Genomic DNA, 24,285 nt, shown 5'->3' with positions numbered 1-24,285 from the left:
AGTTTACAAAGTAAAGCCTGAGTCGCATTATGTCCAAGAAGACAGAGGAAGTAAAGATTTGGAGTTTTCTGTATTCTACCCCTTTTTCGTCCATATCTGAAGGGATGTCACAGATTCACTACTTCCTAATTAACCAAGTTCTGCCAACTTAACACAGCTTTCTCGGAAACGATTTCACTCCCCACAGACACCCGGTGGCGCCATCTTCCGGAGCTGTGAGGAAACCGCGGTCCTAACACTGCACCCTCCGTCGCCGTTCTTTACGGCGCTCTTCCCCGTAGCTTTTCGGAGGCTCTCTGGACGCATGCGCCCTAGACGGGACTCGAGCCTATGAGAGACTACAATTCCCAGAAGACCGTGCCAGAGGGGGGAGGGGAAATCCCGTGGTCGAGGAGAGACCTGAAGGCTCGCGAGAGAACGAGGCTCAGGCGGCTGCGCGCAGTGGGTGGAGGGAGGCTGGAGAGAGTGAGGAGGAAGAGGAGGAGGTGCACTCCCACAATACCAGGCGGGAGGGCGGGTAGGCGGTTTGTATCCGGGCTGTGAGGTGCTCGGAGCCTCGGCGGACCTTGCTGCCTCTGTCTCTTTAACGCGAGAGGAAGCGATGCAGAGGGGTGGAAAATGGCAGAGCTGCAGATGTTACTAGAGGAGGAGATCCCGTCTGGCAAGAGGGCGCTGATAGAGAGTTACCAGAACCTGACCCGGGTGGCGGACTACTGTGAAAACAACTACATACAGGTGAGGAGCGCGGGCGCGCGGGCGGCCGGCGGGCGCTGGCTGGGCGGAGGAGCCGCCGCGGCCGCCCGAGTGACCAGCCCGCCGGGCGGGGTGGGGAACTGCCCTAACCTCGCGGCTGCCCCGGCCCGGCCGAGCGGGGAGCAAGTGGCCCGGCTGAGGGAGTCGGGCTGCGATACAGGAAGTGGCTGTGGTGGTTGGAACCCATGGAAGAGGAGAGAGAAAATGGGCGAGGGAGCCGGGAGCCCGCCGCTGCCGCAGCCGGCGCCCCCCTGCCGTCCGCTTCCCCGCGGGCTCGGCCCCCGGGGTCGCGCTGCCCCCCGGCAGCTCCCGTTCGCCGGGCTTCTGTCCCGGAGCCCCCAGCTGCCGCCGCGCCGCCTCCGCGCCCCGAGAGAGGGGTCTGGCACCGGGAGAGTGAGAGGAGAGGAAAGGGCAGGGACGAGGCGCGGGGAGAAGCCGCAGAAGGGAGAGGAAAACCGGGGTGTGTGTCGGCGGAGGGTGGGGTGGGGGCGATTATGTCAGTTCAACCCAGAGGGTGTGTCTTTTATTTATTTATTTTTTAAAAAAAATTTGTCATGAGTCACATTACGGAGACCTCCCGGAGGAGAGGAGGAAGCGGGTGTGGGGAGTGAGGGAGGGCGTTTGTGAGAAGTTAATCTTAAAATTCCTTTAATTGAAGGTTCGTAAATTTGCCTGCCTGTCCGTTTTCAAGTCGGGTTTTTTCCCCCTCTCATCATTTTCACTTCCTCCCCCACCATAATGTATTCCAGGGGTTGTTAGGGCTATGGTTAATGATAAAACACGAATTATTAACTACTTGGAGAATTGTCTTAAACACTCTCTCTTCCCCCAAAAGTTCTTGAACCGTAGCCTTCATAAGTAACTTAAAATAGAACGGTGTCATCGCCGTTCCTTATTTTCTGAGGTTTCTCTCTATCCAACCGAAGTAAACGTGTAGAATATGAATCCAAATAGATTAATGAACATGTATGTAGCCTTTGAACTATAACGTAAAATATCTGTTGTTGTAAATTAGAAAATTCTTGGGACTTTATCTATGTCAGATGCTTTTTTGCTCATTTTTGTATTTTTGTTTTAATGATTGGAAGTGAAGTGTGTGTGGCAGTTTTGTAGATCTTTAACTGTGTAAACCAACAGTTTGCAGTAGAAGCAAATAAAATAGCAGAGCCTTTTGTGTCAATATAATGACACCGAAAATGCGCTTGTTATTGGTAAGGCAAGACTAAAACTCGCTTTGAAAGGTTAGGGTTATTGCAATTCAGAACAAAATTATTTATAGAAATGCCTCCCATGTGATTATCATTTTTAAGAACCAGTGTGTCTGTGTTGGTAAATGCTTTTCGTCTTTATTTTTAGAGGGAGATACTGTTTTCAGAATATTTTGAATATTTCTCAATTTCCATATTAGTAACATTGTATCTTCAGTAGCACTACTAGGAATTTATCTTCATAATTTTTTTCAAACTTTTTCTTTAGGAATTCTGATAAGTAAACTTGTTGAATGTCTGCCATGTCTACTGTATTACTTGTCTTTGCAAACTTTATATTTAGCCTTTTAAAAAGCATTTTAAAATCTAGTAGAAATGTGGACATAGTTTGCAAATAGAAAATTGATCTTGTAGTTTATCAATATTAAAAATATGCAAGTTTTACTCAACTTAACGTGAAAAGCCTTGGAATTGAGGAGAACCTTAATTTGCTGAAAGTTTTACCAAGATTTTGAAAGTCAAAGGGAGAGCATAGGAAGTTAAATTGCCCCCATTCCAGAAAAGTCATTTCTTCTCTTTAGAAGTCAGCAGATAAGTAAGGGGGTGGCTCCTTTTTGTTTTGCATGTTGAGAAATCTGACAAGTATATGGTGTGGTAACTGCTATGTGTTGGCAACAGTTAGTAACTGTAAACATGTTTTAACCTGTGTGTTTACTATTTCTTTTTCAGATAGTTATATGCTGTAATGCTTTTTTCCCCCCTCCCTGACCCCATCCTTTCCCCCTCCTGTCACCGTCATATAATTTTGAAGCACTTCAAAAATTCATTGCTAATATGGGTATTAAGATAAGTCTTATTTCTCATGTAGTCTCTCATTTTAAAAAATATTAACACCATAGTGCCAAGAACCATTGTTACTGGTCCCAAGTTTTTTCTTTTTCTGGTTTTTTTTTTTTTTTTTTTTGAGACAGGGCCTAGCTCTGTTGCCCAGGCTAGAGTGCAGTGGCATGATCATAGCTCGCTGCAGCCTCAAACTCCTGGGTTCAAGTGATCATGCTGCCTCAGCCTCCCAAGTAGGTGGGACTACAGGTGTTCGCCACCATGCCTGGCTTACTTTTAAATTTTTTGTAGAGATGGTGTCTCGCTATGTTGCTCAGGCTGGTTTTGAATGCTTGGCCTCTGTCCTCCCACCTTGACCTCCCAGAGTGCCTTCATTACAGGCATGAGGCACCGTGCCCAGCCCCAAGTTTTTTTTTTTTGGTGGTCCTAAGGGACCACCAGTGAGATATTCTGATCTTACTGGAAAAAAAAAAAAAAAAGATGAGATTCACACTTAGCCATGATTATCTCAATATGCTAGTAACCTTTAAGCTTGGGCTGCATGATCCGGGCCATGAGTTGCCTTCCCAAGGAGCTCAGACAGAGTCAGGCTCAGACAAGCTCAGAAAATGATGTAGAGGTTGATGTGGTAGGTGGTGCCACTAACTTTGTTATGAATGGGTAATGAATAGTACTAGAAATAGCCACTTGAGTGTCTACTGAGATCTTTCCATATCCTTTTTGTGAACTATATTGGGTTATAACTAATGCCCTCCATAAATACACCTCCTTTCAGGCAAAGTATGCAGTCACTTGTGTTTTGAGAATTTCTTTATGCCGAAGGTGAGTTATGTTACTGCTTAGGTGATTTTTATCCTGAGAATTCAATTTTCATTTTGTTATTTTCCTACAGTTTGAAAGTGCAGTCTAGTTTAGCTAAGGTGTTTAATTGAGTTCTTTTGGCTGTACTGCATTTGAGTCCTTGGAGCAGTTTATTAGCTCTTTGGGTCCTGTTGACTTTATTAAATTATATTATTCACAAGAAAACTTCTCAGAAGATTCCACTATTCTTAAGAAGGACAGGTTTTAAAGGTTGTTGTGAGGTAAATAATATTAAAAATAGAAAGTGTTTTTATGTAGACATCTATGTAGACATTTGGAAAAAAGGTCTTTTTGCTTCTTCCAACTTTTGTTTGATATGACCAGATTGAATTGTTTGGTGGATTATGGCAAGGACAGTCACTCCTTAATTTGAACACACTTATTCATCTAGTCAGTTCTCTCTGCTCTACCTTAGGGTCCACACTGGCTTCGTTATGGGAACTGTTTGGGGGAATAGGAAGGAAAGCTAAATGAAAAGGAGTAGAAACTGCTTAAGAAAGGTTTCTCAGGATGCAGATTGCTAGGACAGCAAAGTCTTCCATACAGATTAACTTTTAAATTTAATTTTTCTTTTTCTTCCTCGAATTCCACGAACAAGAGCTTCATTTGTGTTATCAAGCATGTTCTACACTCTGGGAGTATAAAGAGGACATCATCACAGTTTGTATACTGTGAGCTACGTAGTTTAGCTTGCTTTATTTCTCCCATGACATTTGCTCAGTTATACACATTTGATCTTGGAAGGCAGGTAATTTTTGAGCAGGAGTATGTTGGAGTAGGTAAAAGCTAACATTTCTGGTACTGTACAGTTTATGCCTTTTATAAACTGTGTCGCAATTATAATAATTCTCTGATTTTTCCTTTTTTTTTTTTTTTAGTAACAGATAAACAGTCTGAGGTTCAGAGATGTTAAATGTCTACTGTAAAGTTCAATAGCTTGTGTGAGACAGTGCCTGGAATCAAATCCGGGTTTTCTGATTCCAAATCCTAAATTCTGTTTAATAAATCCTGAACGGGGTGCTTAACTGCAGCACAGGGGATAAAAAGAATGTGTGAAGAGGGTAATAGAGAGGGGTAGAGGGTAATATTAATATAATTGACTCTGTTTATTGAATACCTTCGCTGTCACAGTCTCTGCTGGTTGTTTTATATTATCTTTGACACGTACAAACTCCCCATGATAGGCAGTGCTCTCTTGTATATATGAGGACATTTGGACTCAGAAAAGTTAAATAAATTTTGTTTTGTCTTATAGCTAGTAATTGGCGGTGAGGATTTCTGTCTTACTCTGGCAGACTCCACAGGCTATTCTCTTTCCGTATTATGTTGTTTCCACACGAATGAATCTGGAACTCAAGACTAGTTTAGGAATGTCATGGAATAAATAGAATAGGCTTTTGTTGGGCAAGTCTGGGAACCTAATAACTCTTTTACCATTGTTTCTTTTCAAAAGCATTCTGAGTTTTAAGTTGTGACTATAAGCAGAGGTGTGTTATAATTTAGGAACTTTACTGTATCACCCCAGATTATAGTAGTAGTTTTGGCACTTGAGTATCTTCATCCAAAATGCTAGGGACCGGAAGTGTTTTGGATTTCAGATTTGTTTTGGATTCTGTAATATTTGCATTATATACTTACCAGTTGAGCATCCCTAGTCTGAAAATCTGAAATTGGAAATGTTCCAGTGAACATTTCCTTTGAGTGTCTTATTGGCATTCAGAAAGTTTTGAATTCTGGAACATTTTGAATTTTGGATTAGGGATACTGAACATGTATGGGAATCATGGGCTAGTTTTTCACTGAGCTCTCCGGATCCTTTTCTGTGCATCATTGCCTGTTTTTGTTTTTTTTAATTCTGGTTCATTGTTACAATTGTGGTAAGTAATTTTGTAGAATTAGTAGAGGTTAACAAAAAATGTCTTGAAATATTTTGGATAGGTCTGATTTTCAGTACAAATCAGGTTTGAGGAAAGAGTAAAAAACGATTGAGGATATTTAGGATAGGCTGGAATGGTTAGAATTCTTAGAATTGCACTTTGAAGTTTGAGTAAAGCGGTGGCTAGCAAAGTTAGAGATACAGGTTGGAAACGTAAAGAATTAAACAAGTTTAGATAATTTTATGGAAGATCCTCAGTTACTTGATAAATTGACCCATACCATGTTGCAACGTGTTTATTAATGACGTTGTCAAGAATGATACTGGGCTGGGTAGAGCAGGATCTGACCTAGCATATCAGTTCTCCTGAAAGTCCATATTACAGAATGTCATAGCAGTTTTTGCTAGTACTTTAAAAGAAAATGCTGAATATTTTTAGGACTATATATTATTTGAACGTTTGTATTAAAACTGTCCTCTCTTTTTTTTCTTTTGTAACTTTAATACTAATAAGAGCTTTACATATCATATTTCCATCTGGTCCTGGTGTGTTTAGATCCTCAGTTTTAGCATGCTTCTGTCTTTTGGAGAGGTTTTTTTTAGAAAATTGTTGTAATAATCCCTTAGGATACTTTCTAATTCGTCTTTTAAGCTTCTGCTTTCTCCAGTTGATTCTGATAGCTGAGGAATGCTAATAGTCCTGTGGAAAAGAGATATTTGGGCAATTGTGGATCTGCTATGTGGCTATTTACCGTAACCGTATTTCTCTTCAGTCAAATTATGTCTTAAGAATTCAACATTTATGAGTGGATTAATACAATGTGGTATATGTATACCATGGAGTTCTACTCAGTCACAAAAAGTAATGGTAATATAGCACCTCTTGTATTATCCTGGATAGAGCTGGAGTCCATCCTACCAATAAGTGAAGTATCACAAGAATGGAAAAACAAGCACCACATGTACTCACCATCAAATTGGTATTAACTGATCAACACTTGAGTGCATATATAGTAACACCATTCATCTGGTGTCAGGCAGATGGGAGGGGGGCAGGAGGAGATGGGTATATTCACACCCCCCCCAATGCGTGCGGTGAGCATCGTCTGGGGGATGGACACGCTTGAAGCTCTGACTCGGGTGGGGCAAGGACAATATACGTAACCTAAACATTTGTACCCCCCCCCGTAATATGCTGAAATAAAAATAATTAAAAAAAAATTAAACATTTGTGAGTTAACAGTCAAGATTATATTCGCCAGAAAGGAAGACTGCTAATGTAGGGACAAGGGTTGAATCAAACATTAGGAGATAATGGAGATGTAATTCTATAAAATCCATGAAAATAATGTTGGTAAGGGTAAAAGGAGGAAGGAAAAAATAATAGTTAAATGATAATTTTTAGGCTTTTAAAAAGTTTTGATTGGGGGTTATAGTTTTTCTAATGTCTTCTGTTGTAATATTTATTGAAGTTATGGCTTGATTTTACAAGAAATAATAGTCAAACTCTGCAACTATATACCTTTTAGATCTTAATATTTAACAAGACACTATGCTACAAAATAAGAGATTTTTTAAAAACAGTGCATCATTGAGAAGATAAGACACTGGGAAAAGAGCAATTATTGGATTTTGTTTTTAAAGGAAATAGCTGACTTGATCGTCTCAACAGTAAACATCCATTCCTTAGAGACTCAATGTTTGTTTTTTAGTGCTTGATGTTGACCACTCTGTGTGAGCCCAAGTTAAGTACTCTTAACCTTGGATCTACTAATTTTCTCCATTTACAAAATAAAACTTTCTCAGAAATAGTTGGTAGTGAACCAGTATTTGTGAAGAAAATCTGAAAGCCAGACAAACAAAACATCCTATGGAAGATTATGTGTATAGGTTGAACATCCCAAATCTGATATCTGAAATCTCCAAAATCTGAAATTTTTTGAGTGCCAACATGATGCCACAAGTGGAAAATTCCACATCTGACCTCACATGATAGATTGCAGTGAAAACTTTGTTTCATACACAAAATTATTAAAAATATTGCAAAAAATTTCCATCAGGCTATGTTTATAAGGTATATATGAAACATAAATGCATTCTGTGTTTAGACTTGGGTCCCATCCCCAAGATATCTCACTATATATGTGTAAATAATCCAAACTCTGAAAAAACCTGCATCAGAAACACTTTTGGTCCCAAGGATTTCGGATAAGAAATACTCAACCTGTATTTGTGATCAAATGGATTCTAATTTTGATATGCATCTGTACTTAACAAGTTCCTTACGTGTAGATGTTCAGCAAATGTTTGTGTAATTGACTTTTATGTTGACTAAAGAATATGGGTGGGAACATCTCAAGTAAAGCTTAGGGTATAAGGAAACTAATTTAAATCTCATTGTACTAATTATTAGCATAGTAATTGAAAAAACTCATTTTGGAAAATTTCAAGCATATTCAGAAATAGAAATAATAGTATAATGAACCCTGTGTGTTCATTACCTAGCTTTAACAATTATCAACTCATGGCTAGTCTTTTATCTGTATTCCTCTCGTATCTCCTCACCATTAGTGTGAAACACATCTTTGACAGATCATTTCATTCATAGATAGTTCAGTATGTATCTCTAAAAAAAGATAAAAGATGTAAGTTATCTTCTATAACTTTTATATGTGGGGAAGAAAGTTAGTGACTATTAATCCAATGTATTTGTGAGAAAAAGGATTAGAGAGTTTTAAAGTAGATAATGTATTTTTAATTTACAGCTAATTTTGTTAGTGATTCCTGACATAGGTTGATTAGAATATAGCTATATCATTTGCTTCATAATGGAAAAAAAATTGAGGTGTAATTGATATGATATAAAGTAAATCATTTTAAAGTTTACAATTCAGTGGTATTTAGTGCCTTCACTGTGTTGTGCAACTACCACCTCCGTCTGGTTCCAAACATTTTCATCACCCCCGAAGAAAACCTTGTATCTGTTACAGTTAGTCCTCATTTTCCTCTCCTCTTGCTCCCCGGTACTTGGTATCCACCAGTTTGCTTTCTGTGTCTTTGGATTTACCTATTCTATACATTTTAATAAGTGTATATGTGGCCTTTGTGGCTGGTTTCTTTTCACTTACATTAAGCATGATGTTTTCGAGGTTCATTATCTTCATAGCATGTATCAGTACTTCATTCCTTTTTACGGATAAAAAATATTTCATTGTATGTATATAACACATCTTGTTTATCCATTCATCTATTGATGGACCATTGGGTTGTTTCTACCTTTTGGCTGTTGCGAATAGTATTGCTATGAACATCACTCATCTATAAATATTTGTTTGAGGGCTTTTCAGATCTTTTGAGTATATACATAGGAGTGGTTCATGATGATATTTTTGTGAAATACATAATTATCTAAGTTTGTACTTAGATAATTTTGAATTTCTACCACTGTACTGCATTGTATGAAGGAATCCCAGGCATGAACATATACTTAGAATTTCACTGTGCATTGATAGAAATTAAGCCTTGGAACCTAATTTTTCACTTTATATAAAAGTGTAATTTTTCTCTTGATTACCAAAGTAATATTAGGTATGTTAAATGTACAGATTTTAAACTTTTTAGAACTATATGGCTTAGATAGTACAAGTGCTTTGTAGTATCACTCCTATGATCAGCCTTTAGTGAATATATTTATTTTTCATGCTGTACGATAAATACATAAAAAATATGCTTATTCTTTATGCTTTATAATTAATAAAGTCATATTATTTACACTATGGCAGAAAGTATTTTGGCCATAGTATATTTTGAAAACCAAAAACAATTTTAGTACTATGAAATTATCTAATTATTAAATCAAGTGTGACATTATATTCTTACTAAGAATTTAGATGAAACAGTATGCAAGATTTATAGTTGGATGTTCTCAGGGGCCTTCAGTTGGGGCCAATTTTTATTTATCTGCTTGAAACTTAAAGGGAACAAAAATAGTATGTCAGTGAAGAAATGTTATTGAAAAACTTTAACTTAGCTTTAATTCATTTGTTTCCTGAATGCTTTGTAATTAATTCCTGTTAATAATTTCTACATGCTGAGATAAAATCGTGTTTGGTAAATTTTATTTTTCCTTCTGTGGAAAGGCAAGTGTGGAACTTTTTCAGAACTCATTCTGCATTATGTAGAAAAGGTGCTTCTTAGTTCAGATACTAGCAACCTAAGACTTTTAATAACAAATGCTTATTCTAAGAAGGCAGTGTAGTGGAGGGAGTACCTGGGTGTCATTTTAAAATCGTGGTTATCACTCAAAAGTGGCCCTTAACATAGCTTGGCAGTCCCACTGTATTTTCCTTGTCAGTTTATTCTTCTACTCACCATAAACTATTTTAAATTTTCTCTTCCCTTTTGAAATCTGACTCTTTACTTTCTTGTCTTTTATTTCACAGAGAAAAATAGACTTCATCATGTAAGACCTATAATTTCTTACCACTACATCTCCAAACCTACTGGCATCCTTGCTCATCATATTCTCCTTTTTTTATGATGGAGAAGTATCCTTCCTCCTAGCTAAAGTCAGTCCTTTCTTCTTTGCTCTGGCTTTCATCCTCTCTTGCTTTTTCGGAAACCTTATACTTTTTATGTCTTTATTCCTTCTCTCTTTACTGAATTTGTGTAGTCAGAACCGAAACACTTCAAGTGTCTCCCCTATTAGAAAATTCTCTTTTAACTTCATATACCTATCTAGTAACTGATCTTTCCTTTATGACTTAACTAGTTTTATTAAAAATATTGTTGACATCTTCCTCCATCTCTCATTTTGCATTCACTCTTTAACCTGTTTTATCTAGTTTGTCATCTCCACTGCTCCATGAAGTTATGCTAATAACCTCCATGTTGCAAAATTCATTGAACACTTTTTAGTTCTCATCTAGCTTGTCTTCTCAGCATCATTTCTCACAGTTTATCATCCTCTCTTTTTTTTGAGACGTTAATCCTATGGCTTCTGTGATTCCTTTCTTTCCTGCTTTTCCTATTACTCTCTGCTCCTTATTTTCCTTTGCCATTAAGTATTAAAGTGACTTTGTATAGACTCCTTTCTACGTATGTCACCTCAGGCTGTTTGATTTATTCCCATCTGAGTCTCAGATTAGATCTTTCTTCCACTGAGGTTTAGATCCATACATCTAATAATCTGCTTGACACCTCTGCTTGTTTGGAATACAGGCATGTCAGACGTAGGATGCTAGAAACTGAACTCATTGCCTCCCACCAAAACTTTACTGCTATTCACTCAATAGAAACTTGGGCATCCATCCTGACTCCTCCATTATTCCCTGTATCTGTGCCCATGTCCCCTATCCCAAAACTACTAATTTATCTGTAACAGGTCCTATTGATTATTCATCTTAAATGGCTCTTAAATTTGTCTGTCTCCATTATACTTTCCCATTGCAGAGCATCATCTGTTGCTTAGACAACTGCTGTAGCTTCCTAACTGCCCTCTTTTCATCACCACGTATCCCCCTCTGATCCATTATCCACACTGTAGCTCCTGTGTACTTCATGTCAGTCCCCTGCTTAAAAATCCTTCAGTAGCCAGGCATAGTGGCTTGTATCTGTAGTCCCAGCTATTCTGGAGGCTGAAGTGGGAGGATCGCTTGAGGCCAGAAGTTTGAGAATAGCCTGGGCAACATGGCAAGGCCCCTTCTCTAAAAAATTAACCAGACATGGTGGTGTGTGCCTGTAGTCCCAGGTACTCGGGAGGCTGAGGTGGGAGGATCACTTCAGACCAAGAGTTCGAGGCTGCAGTGAGCTATGATGGAGTCACCGTGTTCCAGCCTGGGTGACAGAGTCAGACCCTGTCTGTCTTTTTTTGTTTTTTGAGACAGGGTCTCAAATAAATTTCTATCATTTGTAAATTACCCACTCTATAGTAGCATAAATGGACTAAGACATAACACAATCTTTCAGTGAGGCCTAAGAAGCCCTATATAGTATAGCTTCTGTTTTTCTAGTCTTGCCACATTCGTGCCATTGGCTTCATCTTGCTGGTCATGTTGGCCTTCTTTCGGTTTTTGAAATCTCATTCTTTTCTGTGTTTGCAAATGTTGTTCTCCTTGATTAGAAAACTCATTCCTCTCGGTCTGAATATTACGTATTTGTTAGATCCTTGTAATTCATGTGAAAGGTTACTGTATTTATTTGTACGTTCGTTCTTCATTTGATAAAAATCCTTTGATTACCTATTATGTGTGAGGTACTATTCTAGGTCCCAGAGAGATAATAGTGAACAAAGCACGATCCCTTACCCATAGGGAGTTTTCATTATAAAGAGGTGGGGACAGACAATAAACACCAAAAAATAAGACTATATTTAGATACGGAGAAGTTCCGTTTAGAAAATTAAATGGAGTGAGATGGGATACAGAGAAGTGGGATTGGGAAGGAGGACTTCTTAAGCTAGGGAGGTTAGGAAATGATACTCTGTGGAGGTGACTTTTGAGTTGATATGGGCAGGTTAGAGAGGTGTCTTCCATGTAAATGTCTAAGGATAAGAAAGTACAGAGGCTCTGAGATGGGAAAAATTTTTCTAAGGGTAAAGTGGCCGGAGGGTGGTTAGTGGGAGACTGGCAGGAGAGAAGTTGGAGAGATTACTGGGATCAGATTACCTAAAGCATTGTAGGCCAGGGAAATATGTTAGATTTTATTCTAAGTATAATGGAGTTGTCATTGGAGTACTTGATTTACTTTTTAAAGAATCGCTCAGGCTACTGAGTGGAAATAGATGAAATGGAGTAGATGAAGGGGAGGCAAGAGCAGAATCAACCAGCAGGGAGGGTATGTGCAGTAAGTAGAGGGTATCATAAGGAAGAATTAGATCAGTGGGATATTTTTAAGGCAGAGCTGAATGAGCCATGTTAGTGGCTTTTGTTGGGTATGAGATAGAGGAATCTAAGGATGACTCCTAGTTTAAATTTTTTTCCTAAACATGTGGGGAGATGGTGGCAGATGGTCAGGCAGGGGTGGGGTGGGGGGAGGATAGCAAAAGTTATGTTTTGGACATGTTAAGTATGAGATACCAATTGGACAACTGGATGGACACATAGTCCAGATAGCTATTCTGAAGCTCAGGGAAGAGTCAAGAGTTAGAGATCAACATTTAGGAGTCATCACAGAATAGGTCAGTACTGTTCAATAGAAATATAATATGAGCCACATATTAATATAATGAAAAATTTTTCTCTTAGCCACATTAAGAAAAAAGTGGAAAAAAAAACAGGCTGAAATTAATTTTTTTTTTTTTTTTTAAAGAAATGAGGTCTTTCTATGTTGCTCAGGCTGGCTTTGAACTCCTGGGCTCAAGCAGTCCTCCTGCCTCAGCCTCACTAGTAACTACAGATGTGTGCGTCTGCACCTGGCTGAAATTAATTTTAATAATATATTTTATTTAACACAGTACATCTAAAATATAATTATTTTAATAAGCCATCAGCATAATACACTTGTGCATCACTTAATGTCAAGGATAGGTTCTAAGAAATACATTATTAGGTGATTTCATTGTGCAAACATCTTAAACAAACCTAGATGGTATAGCGTATTACTCCTATGCTATAAACCTGTACAGCATTTTACTATAATGAATACTGTAGGCAACTGTCATACAATGATATTTGTGTATCAAAATATACAAAAAGTACAGTAAAAACATGGTATTATATTTTTATGAGATCACCATTGTATATGTAGTCCTTCATTGACTAAAACATTATGCAGCACATGACTGTAGTTTATTAATGGGATATTTTACATTCTTTTTTTTTCATTGTACTCCTTGGAATCTGATGTGTATTTTATATCTACAGCACATCTTAATTGAGACATGGGTAGTGAAAAACTGGTAGGATTAATGGATGGGAAGTTCTATAGTAGCAAAGGATAGTTGGAACCAAGGTAAAGTAATCTGTACAGGTAGAAGTTGGGTGTTTAGAATTGTGGGATTTTTGAAACCTAGATTGGAAATGGCAATGGTGTAACAACCTTGGGAGAGTTTGACTGTGGTGAAATAAAAATGGAAGAAAAAAGTGACTAAGAGCAAGGGTTTTGGGTGAGTTATCTGAAGTGAATGTTGACATTGCTAACAGTAATGATAGCAGTAGTAGTGGTTAGTGAGCAAGATGCTACAGTCTTCATTTAAGGAGTGGAGTGATGAGGATTTTGGTAGATGACAATGAAAAGGAGGTTCCTTCCTTAGAGACCTTTTCCCTGTCCCACCAGGCCAGTTTATACTCTGTTAAATGCTTCCATACACTCCTCTATATTTCCTCTGCAGTGCTCATTACGCCTGTTTGACGCTCACTTGATTCCGGTCTCCAAGAAAGCAGGACCAAGTTTGTCTTATTTTCATATTGCTAGTGCCTGCCCAATGCCTGGCACATAAGCTCTTAAAAGTTTACATGAACTTTACAAGTGTCTAGAGGTTTGGTTCTAGTCCTTATTCTGTTATGAATTAATTGTGTCTTAACCATCCTTTAACTTTGTTTCATCTTCTGTAAAAGAATGAGTTTGAACTAGATTTTGTCCAAAGTGACAGTTCTGATGGTTTTTAGTAGAGTTTGTTTCTGTGACTTACAGGTTTACAACTCTGATGTTTTTCAATAGAGTTTGTTTTCTGAGTTAGTTCTTTGATTTCCTCTAAAAAATATCTTTGCTTTATTTAATAGTTATACCTATTCCTTCTATTTTGTTGTTAGCAAATATGTTCAAATGTTTCCTTTGTTATAGTTAAGATATCAAGACACTGAGTAAGTAGGTTGTTCAGGAAATGAGTTAATTCAGATTGTTTATGAGCTGTGATTCCTTTTAAATTCTTAAATGTTCTAAAATCTTTTTTATTAAAATCAGTTTTTCTAAGTCTTACTGAAGAAAGAGAATATAGGTGAGGATGTGTTAGAGTATCTTTGTCTTTATGCCTTGAGCAAGAGCAGTTTTCTATAATATTATAGATCAGGAATTCTCAAACTTATGGGTCTCTACCTCTTTAAACTCTTAGAAATTGGCCTGCTGCGGTGGCTCACGCCTTTAATCCTAGCACTCTGGGAGGCCGAGGCGGGAGGATCGCTCTAGGTCAGGAGTTCGAGATCAGCCTGGGCAAGAGCGAGACCCCGTCTCTACTAAAAAATAGAAAGAAATTAACCGGACAACTAAAAATATATAGAAAAAGTTAGCCGGGCATGGTGGCACATGCCTGCAGTCCCAGCTACTCGGGAAGCTGAGGCAGGAGGATTGCTTGATTGAGCCCAGGAGTTTGAGGTTGCTGTGAGCTAGGCTGATGCCACGGCACTCTAGCCTCAGCAACAGAGTGAGACTCTGTCTCAAAAAAAAAAAAAAACAAAAACAAAAAAACAACTCTTAGAAATTAAGGACCCCAGAGACCTTTCTTTAGGTGGGTTATATCTATCAGTATTCACTGTATTAAAACTAAAACTGAGAAGTTTAAATCACTTATTAATTCATTTAAAATAACATCTAATGGGTTTATTATTAACATAAATAATACATTTTATAAAAGATAATCATAGTTTTCCAAAATAAAAAAGTTTATGAGAAGAGTGGCATTATTTTATATTATTGCTAATCTCAGAGACTGGCTAATAGAAGATAGCTAAATTCTCATACCCGCTTCTGCGTTTAACCTGTTGAGATATTTTATTTTGGCTGAAGTATATGAAGAAAATCTGGCCTCACATAATTATGTAGTTGGAAAAAAGAGGAGTATTTTAATAGTCTGTGCATGTAATTGTGGATAATTTTATTTGATACTCCATCAAAACTTGGCAGATGGCAGTTTCTTACAGATAAATTGCAGTGTGGACTCTGAAACCGTATCAGTGAACATTTTATATTCTATTACATTAAAATTCTTTGCATAGGTCATTTGGAAAATATTTGTTCACTGAGTTGTGCAGATCTGAGTGTTGACAGATTTCATTTTACAATATGAAAAAAAAATCATATTCACTAATATTACTACAGATCTCACTAGAATAATCTTTAAATATTGAAAGCTTTCAAGTTCACATTGATAGATACAAGTTTACCAAAATTCTAGTTTTTGCTTGAATGCTCAAATTTTAATTATTGGCAACAAATATTGCCAGTTATTTTCCTTGAAGTGATAGATAGGCTCACTTCATTCATTTTCAGGAAAATGCCTGCCAAATACCCAAGTCTGAATAACCATAGTTTGTCTGTCAGTCAGTTTGGAAGTAATAATGGTGTTCTATGAAAAATTGGCTTATTCAGCTTGCAAATAAGCTGCACAAGTCCCTTTTCTTAACAGCAACCATAATTCTTAGTATGTAGCAGAAGTAGTTCATGTGTGCTTTCCATTCACACAAAATATTAAAAGGCATTTCTTAAAGGGTCAAGATTTAATAAAATTAATGATTTTTCCTGCTTCCTGAAGAACATTTTAAAGTGAAAAACTGGCTTTTTAATTTTTTTACATTTTTCCTTTTTTTCCGGTGAAAAACATAATGACAGCTAGTACAGTTGGTGACATTGTTTTGGTTGATGCTAAGGGGCTGATACAATAGTTTTACTCACCTTTATTTTTGCATCATCAGTGCAAATGTCAACACAGAAAAGAAGGCAAATAACATTAGTGTTATTATGAAATTAGTTCTGACCTTATAAACCCTCTGAAAGGGTCTTAGGGGTACTCAGGGGTCTGTAGACCACACTAAAGAACTTTTGGTATAGATGATTGGTTCAGTAGACTTAATACCTTCCTTTTGTGGTAATGGGAGTCTGAATTTTAAATATTATTGTATATCACTGTGAGTATTGAGCATCCCTAATGTAGTCACTATTAAAAAGTTTAAAGTTCCTTATGTAGGAAGTCTCTTGGCATAGTATATATGTTATACTAATTATTTTGGGTAGTTTTTTTATATTTTGGGTCTTATTGCTCTGTATAATTTGCTTCTCAATAGTACTAATTTTGAAACTGATATGTTTAAAAAGTTTCAAATATCATTTACAAATTTCACCAATACCAAAAATTTAGTAAATTGTATTAATTTATTTGATTCATAGGCAGATGTTCATATTATATGATTTTTAGAAAGCAGTGAGAAATTCTAATTTTAATTTTAAAATTACACAGTAATCATTCATTTCTAATTTGTGTGTGTTCCAAATTAGATTTGAAGAAATCTGTTGTTGATGTTATGCATGGAACATAGCTTCCTTTTCAGTATTTACATCTAAAAAAATAAAAACAACCCAACTAAAGTGGGAGAAAAGGACAAAAAATGAGGGGGGACACACTTTTGTTTTAGCTGTTTCTCTGGCATTTTCCCCGCTTTATTATATATGTTTAATGTTTTCCATGAAAAAAGGCTTTGGATTTATCCATTTCTCTTTCAAACCATATTTCTTTTAAAAGGTCTGAGAAACCTGTTTTTTCTTTTTCAGTTCCATGTTCCCCTAAACTAATAATATTAGAATTTTGCTTTGAATAGTAGGAAGACAAACAGGTGATACTCTCATTCTTTTAGAATAATCAGAGAATGCCATAAAGATCCCAAAGAAAACTGGCAAAATTTTAAAGGATTCCCGAGTTGGAACCACAGGAGTTCCAAAAGAAATGCTCAGTAAAATGAAATATAAATATATATATTTTTTGCATGTACTGTGCACTTCACAGTATTACAGAATATATCAGTATGTCACCTATTCAGTTATTTGGCAACTTTTTCTGCCTATTATTTGCCAGACTGTGTTTTGTCAATCAGATGTAATCTCTGTCCTCAAAGGAATTTAGAGCCTGCCTTTCCCATTAATCAAATAAATCACAAACTATAAGAAATTTTATCTAGGGAAGGTACATGTTGACATGAGAGTATGTATCAGGTACCCCCATCTAGCTTGGTGTGTCAAAGACATAATGTTGGAGTTGAGATCTGAAGGGTTAACCAAAAAAAACTGAGGGAAGGGAAAACAGTATCTCTCCTAGGGGAACAGCATGTATACAGGCTCACAAGTGAGTGAAAGCAGTGATTTTGAACAAGTTATAGACCTTTGTACTTCAGAGTAGAGTGATCTGTGAGAAGGTAGGTAGGGACCAGATGAAGCAAGGCTTTATAGGCTGTGTTAAGCATTTTGGGGGTTTTTTCCTGATACTGATGAGAAGGCATTTAAAGTTTTAGGCAATACATCATTTTTACCTTTTATGAAGGTTAATTTTGTTTAGAGTGTAGAAAAGATTGAAAGGAGGATTGAGTACAGATTGGAAGGAGGTCAAGAAGAGATTGGAGGTAGGCTAGTCTAGAGGCGATGGTACCAAGTGGTGGTGGATTATTTCAAATCTCTAATACGTGGAATCATCATGGTAGACTGTGACTATTTTTTTTTTTTTTCTAGCCTCTGTTTGAGGCTATCAGGATGAGTTAAACTGAAATAGAGGGAGATTTGTTCAACAAATAGTTATTAATTATCTATGCTATGGAAGACTCTGCTAGGTAGTGTGATGTGTTGTGATGTCTATATTATATATAATAAAGCTATGTAGAAATCATTGAATGATAGAGTATAAAGCCTTAAATCTCAGAAAAAGAAAATTGCTATATAGTATTTATATTTAATTCAGGAAATGTTCTGTATAGAAGAAACATAATTGTTATGTTTGAAAGGTTTTTAATTTTAGTTTTGGCAGTCAGAATTTTGCTTATGGAAAGAGAAAATGTCAAGCAGCTTTTTTAAAGAGCATTTCAGTAATTAATATGTTCCTATAAAAGATTCAAAAAAAAATACAGTTATATTAAAAGCCAAACCCAAAATGCCTCTTTCTTCTTCTCCCCACACTGCTATTCATCCCCTCTCTCCAGACTGTAAGTTTATTTTATATCCTTCCAGTTTTTGCACAAAGAATGTGGTTTAGGAAGATTTCATCTTGCGTTGGTACAAGATGGATGGGAGAAGGGAGAGACTGGATGCAGAGTGACCAGTTAGAGGACTGTTATATTTGTCCAGATGTAAAGAGTAATTCTTGAATTGAGGTAGCTGTAGTAATATAGAAAAGGAAGATAAGAATCAGGAAGCCTTGGTGAAGGATATACCAAGATGTTGAGGGGAAATGGAGAACTCAAAGGTGACTTATTTTACCTGTATCCATTCTCTTCCATCATAAAGCTAATACGCCTACGGAAAGTAATTTGCAGTCACAGAAGTGAATCTATATACCCTCTCTTTTTCAGCCATTAGTACACAGTTGGTTCCTGACACTTACCAGCTTTTACTCCTCCACAATTGAATTGATTGGCAGAGCAGTGGGTTGGAGAATAGGAATAAGGCTTGACTACTAGCTGGCTGTGTGGGCAGAAGAGGGGGAGAAGGAGGAAGGAGAAGAAAGGGACTCCAAGGTCTCTGGCTATATGCTTTTGTGGCATGAGGTACAAGTTTCTTCTAATGTTAATTTTGATGTTCTGTCATAACTTTCTGTGTTATAGATGGTTGGCATTTTTATACACTTAGAATCTTTTTATAGATTTCAAAATATATATGACTTATATGTGGATTGAAAACTATTCCTCTTTGAAAGGAAGTTTTAGAATTCTAAGGAACAGCGCAGTCTTGGCGGGGAGTGGGTCGCATGGAAAGCTTCTCATAAGGAATGAATTTAGCCTACTCATATATTTTAAAGGGTTGAGGGGAAGGGAAGGTTGGGAGGCAGGGATATATAGGTAGTAGGAACAGCAAGACAACAAGGCTTTTTGAGAGAACTGTGAGTAGTGTCAGATGCAAGGGAGGGTAGAGGAGGAGATGAGGTCTCAGTCAAAAATACACCTGAACTCCTGTCAGTAACTGTAGAAAACCAGATCAGTGTTCCCCACATTTAAAAATAGAGAGAAACCATGTTTTAAATTTAACACTGGTAAGATGAAATTATGCTTTTGTTATGTCCTGACATATTCTGTTCCTATGTCTAGACACATTTGGCATAATCCACAGAAACCATTGGATGGGTGTATAAATACAAGAGAAATGAGTTATAGGTGTGAATAAATCACTCTTATATGAGCTAATTGTCATAAGTTGGGGACTGTTTACATTAGTGGATTTATTGTTGGTGTTTATTAATGTCTCATGGCATATATAAACCACTTATTTCCAATTCAGTTGTTTATTTCTTCCACCCATTCTTACTTTCTCAAACTGTCCCCATCCCTGAAAAAAGCAGAAGAAAGGCGCATGGTACTATCTGTATTAAAGTCCTGCCACTTTTGGGTTTTTGTTTTTTGGTTTTGGGTAAAGAGGTACAGTGCTGTAAGATGGGAAGAATATATGATATATATCACCGAGGAGAATTGCAATAAAACATTCCTTTTACAGTCAGATGGAAGCTTTAGGAAAAGATTTGCTTCCACCAAGATGTTTGACCACATGGATACTATAAATCATATAGTGATCTTGTTTCTTTATCTTTTTGGATTCATAGAAACCAGAGCCAAACTTGTGGCTCTTATTTATTATGTAGTACTCTGTGGTCTGTGTATTAACCTCTTGCTTTCATTTTTTTATAGTATTGGAGATCCTGATTTTTATATTTTGTGTTTTCCTGTTTAAATGTACACATTTTTGTACTTGCATAGTAATAGCTAATGACCCTACCTTAGACCAATGAAATGGGCATCTTTTTAGTGAGAGAAAGTTAGATTGGGTCCCAGGATCTGGAATTTTTTTAAAGCTCATCAGTGGTACTGATGTCCACCTAAAATTTGTTTTTTGGATGCCAAACCAAAGGCTCAGGCTACAAAAACAAAATTAAACGGAACAAGGTCAGATTAAAAAGCTTCTGGACAGCAAAGGAAGCAGTCAAGAAAATGAAACAACCACCTAGAGATTGGGAAAAGATATTTGCAAACCTCGTATTTGATGAGGGGTTAATATCCAAAATTTATAAAGAACTCATACAACTCAATAGTAGAAAAACAAATAACCCAATTAAAAAATGGGCTAAGGACTTAAATGGACATTTCTTCAAAGAAGATATAAGAATGACCAACAGGTATATGAAAAGGTGCCCAACAATGTTAATCATCAGAGAAATGCAAATCAAAACCAGGACACCCACTGGGATAGCTGTTATCAAAAAGTGAAGAGATAACAAATGTTGGTGAAGGTGTGAAGAAAAGGGAACCCTTGTATGCTGTTGGTGGGAATGTAGATTGGTATAGCCGTTATGGAAGACAGTATGGAGATTCCTAAAGAAGTTAAAAATAGACCTACTGTATGACCCAGAATTTCTCTTCTGGGAACATACCCAAAGGAAGTGAAATCACCACCTTGTAAAGATATTTGCCTTTGCACTCTCTTGTTCATTGCATCATTATTCACAATAGCTGTGATATGGAAACAACCTGTTGATGGATGAACAGATAAAGAAACCGTGTTTTATATAGACACACACACACACACACTCACACACTCACACTTAAAAAAGGAGATACTGTCATTTGTCACAACATGGATAAACCTGGAGGACATTACGCTAAATGAAATAAGCCAGACACAGAAAGAAAAATATTGCATGATCTCACTTATATGTGAAATCTAAAAAAAAATTTTTTTTAAAAAGAGTCAAACGTACAGAGGTAGAAAATAAAGTAGTTACCAGGGGTGAGTGGGTGGGAATAGGGAGGAAATGGAGAGATGTAGGTCAGGGGTTACGAAGTAGCAGATATGTAGGATGAAAAGTCTAGGGATCTAATGTACCACAAGAGGGCTATGGTTTATAAAATTGGACTGTATTGGGGATTTTTGCTTAATGAGTAGATTTTTAACTTCTCTTGCCACAAAAACATCCCCCCCTCCCAAAAAAAATGCTTAACTGTGTGGGATGATAGATACGTTAATTTGCTTCACTATAGTAACCATTTTACTATCTATATGTATCCCATAACAGCATGTTGTATACCTTAAATATATACAGTACAATTTATTTAAAAAATACATAGTTGATATGTAAAAAATAAAAGCTCACCAGCTGGTGCTCATGTCCACCTAGAGTTAAGAATCACTGTTCTAGAGCAGGAGTGGGCAGATGTTTTCTGTAAAGGGTCAGATAGTAAATATTTTAGGCTTTGTATGACATATGGTCTGTCACAGTTAGTCAACTCTGCCATTGTAGTAAGAAAGCCACAGGTGATACATAAATGAAATGCTTGTGGCTGAGTTCTGGTAAAACTTTATTTGCAAAAAAAATGGGGGTAGGGGAGGAAGAGTATTTGGCCTGAGGGTCAAATACTGTTGATCTTTGTTATACAGCCTAAACTTTGATTACTATGCTATAATATAATGAGTAGTGGTTGGTGATGAACCAAAACTGTACTGCAGCTAACATACAGAAACGAATGGCTTTTAAAAAAATGCTATTGTATTCCCTTAACCGGCATTTACATTTCTAAGTGATTAAATTATCTATTTGCTTGGGATTTAATGTGTGATAATTCATTGGTAAATATTTTTCTCTTTTCGTCTCTTCTTTCTGTTTTATAATGTACCTGTGTGAACAGAATATCTCTCTTTGCATTTCAGGTTTTTTGGAATAGTTGTAATATATAATGAAAAATTCAGTTGGTTACAATAAAGATTTGTTAATTGATTCTTATAGTTTTGTAATTATACGTGTATAGCACAGATTAAGAAATTAGGATAAAAATAATTTGTGAGATAGTGTCATACTGATCCTGATTTTTGGTTTGGAAAATGTGATTAATAGATAACTAGGCTGAAGATAGCTGAGACTAATTCTATGAAACTGTATTGTAAGCTGGTTTAAGTGTCTTAGTCCGTTTGGGTTGCTATAAAGGAATACCTGAGGCTGAGTAATTTATAAAAAAAAGAGGTTTATTTGGCTCATGGTTCTGCAGTCTGCACGAGAAGCATGGTGCCAACATCTCCTTCTGATGAGGGCCTCAAGCTGCTTCCACTCATGGAGAAGGGGCAGGTGAGCCAGTGTTTGCAGAGATCACAGGGCAAGAGAGGAAGGGAGAAGGGGTAAGGTGCCAGACTTTCTTTAATGATTAGCTCTCATGAGAACTAAGAGGGAGATCTCTACCCTGAGGACAACACCAAGCTTTTCATGAGATACCTGCCCCCATAACCCAAGCACCTCACACTAGGCCCCACTTCCAACAGTGGGGATTAAATTTCAACATGAGGTTTGAGTGAGGACAAACATCCAAACTATAGCAGTGAGGAAACAGGCAGAATTAGTGGTAGGACAAGGTACTTTTACTAATATTTATAGAAACTTGAATTTTTTTTTTTTAAAGCAGAAGTACTTTGTTTTTCTCAAGTCAATTAACTAAGAGTGGTGCTGATTGTGACATTATTATTATAACTACCACCCTACCCAGTAGTTTGTAAAAAGATGCAATATGTTGCTTAAGTAAATTTCCTAGCAAAGTTGCACTTGTTTATGATTTAAAGATGTGAATTTATCACTTCAGTGAAGAATAACCCAAAAACTGTTAAATGTTTAATTTTGTTTCCTCCATTTATAGGACCTCTCTCTATAGAGTATAAGCTGTTTCATAGATCAAAAATATTCTCAAGTATCCTGAGAAAGTCAACTTTTGCACTCTCCTTTCTTCACTCTTCCACTGAATTAAAATTCATATGGTGTATAAATTAATTAATGATGACTTGGAGTGGTTCATCTTAGAGGCAGTACTTCAGTAATTTCACTCTGCCACGTTAGAACTCTTATATTTTGTTCATTCTTAGAATTGTAAATGGAGGCAGCGTGGCATAGTGGACAACCATGGCCTTGGGAGACATAATGGCTCTGTTCCTTCCCAGCAGTGCTGCGTTGGGCAAGTTACTGACGTGATTGTTCTAAAACGAAAACTAGTCGTATCTTCCTGAAAATCCTTCAGTGTTTCCCCATTAGCCTCAGGATAAAGTCCAAATTCCCTAGCATGCTCTGAAGGGCCTGTCGGATTTCTCCAGCTTTGTGGTGTATTCCCTCACTGGGCCTGCTATTGTCGGCTCAATCACCTCCAAACTCATGTTCTTGTTGTTCATTTCATTCTGTTTGGAACGCTATCTTCTACTCCTAGCCCTTCACCACCCCAAAGCTGTTTCTGAATTTTAGAACATTAGGAGAAACAAAGTTCCCATACCTCAAGTGTGTATGACAACAATAAGAGCGTGTAAAGACCACTGGACTAGGATTCAGACCTGGGCCCTAGCCCTAGCTCCTTGATTTACTAGTTATGGAATTCTTGGACAAATTATGATAGTATCTTGGCTTTATTTAGCGTCTGCATCAGTGAAACCAGGATATCTGCTTAGTTTACTGTGTGAAAATGCTTTGAAAATTAAATACTAATTACATGTAACTGTGAAAATATTACTATTGAGTAGTTTTTTGGGTATTTGTAAGAAGGCAGCGTTTCCTAATATTTAAAGAGAAAGATTGTACTGTGGACTGAACTGTGTCCACTGAACTGTGGACTGAACCCTTCTCCATTCATATGTTGAAACGCTAACCTCCCAGGTGTTGGAGATGGGGCCCTTAAGGAGGTGATTAAGATTAAATGAGGTTATAAGGGTGGAGCACTGATCTGCCAGAACTGATGTCCTTATAATAGAGGAAGAGACACTAGAGATTGGTCTCTTTCTGCCATGTGAGGACACAGCAAGAAGGTGGCTGTCTACAAACCAGGAAGCGATCCC

General features: G+C 37.1%; 1 protein-coding gene across 38 annotated transcripts in view; it reads left to right on the top strand.

Moving 5' to 3' along the window:
- The first annotated feature begins 523 nt into the window (after nucleotides 1–523).
- ABI1 (abl interactor 1) overlaps nucleotides 524–24,285 on the top strand; it is a 98,368-nt gene continuing 74,606 nt past the window's right edge. For 36 of the 38 annotated variants that reach the window (XM_069458786.1, XM_069458780.1, XM_069458792.1 and 33 more), the window contains exon 1: nucleotides 532–735. In XM_069458786.1, the coding sequence (XP_069314887.1) occupies nucleotides 619–735 (117 nt within the window). In that variant the 5' untranslated portion in view covers nucleotides 532–618. Of the gene's footprint in view, nucleotides 736–24,285 lie in introns of all 38 variants that reach the window. The other 2 variants (XM_069458764.1, XM_069458763.1) reach the window with 1 other exon arrangement.

This window comes from Eulemur rufifrons, chromosome 25 (assembly GCF_041146395.1).
Source record: "Eulemur rufifrons isolate Redbay chromosome 25, OSU_ERuf_1, whole genome shotgun sequence".
Classification (NCBI taxonomy): Eukaryota; Metazoa; Chordata; class Mammalia; order Primates; family Lemuridae; genus Eulemur; species Eulemur rufifrons.
Note: the sequence above shows the minus strand (reverse complement) of the source record. Positions and strands in the feature narration are given on the sequence as shown.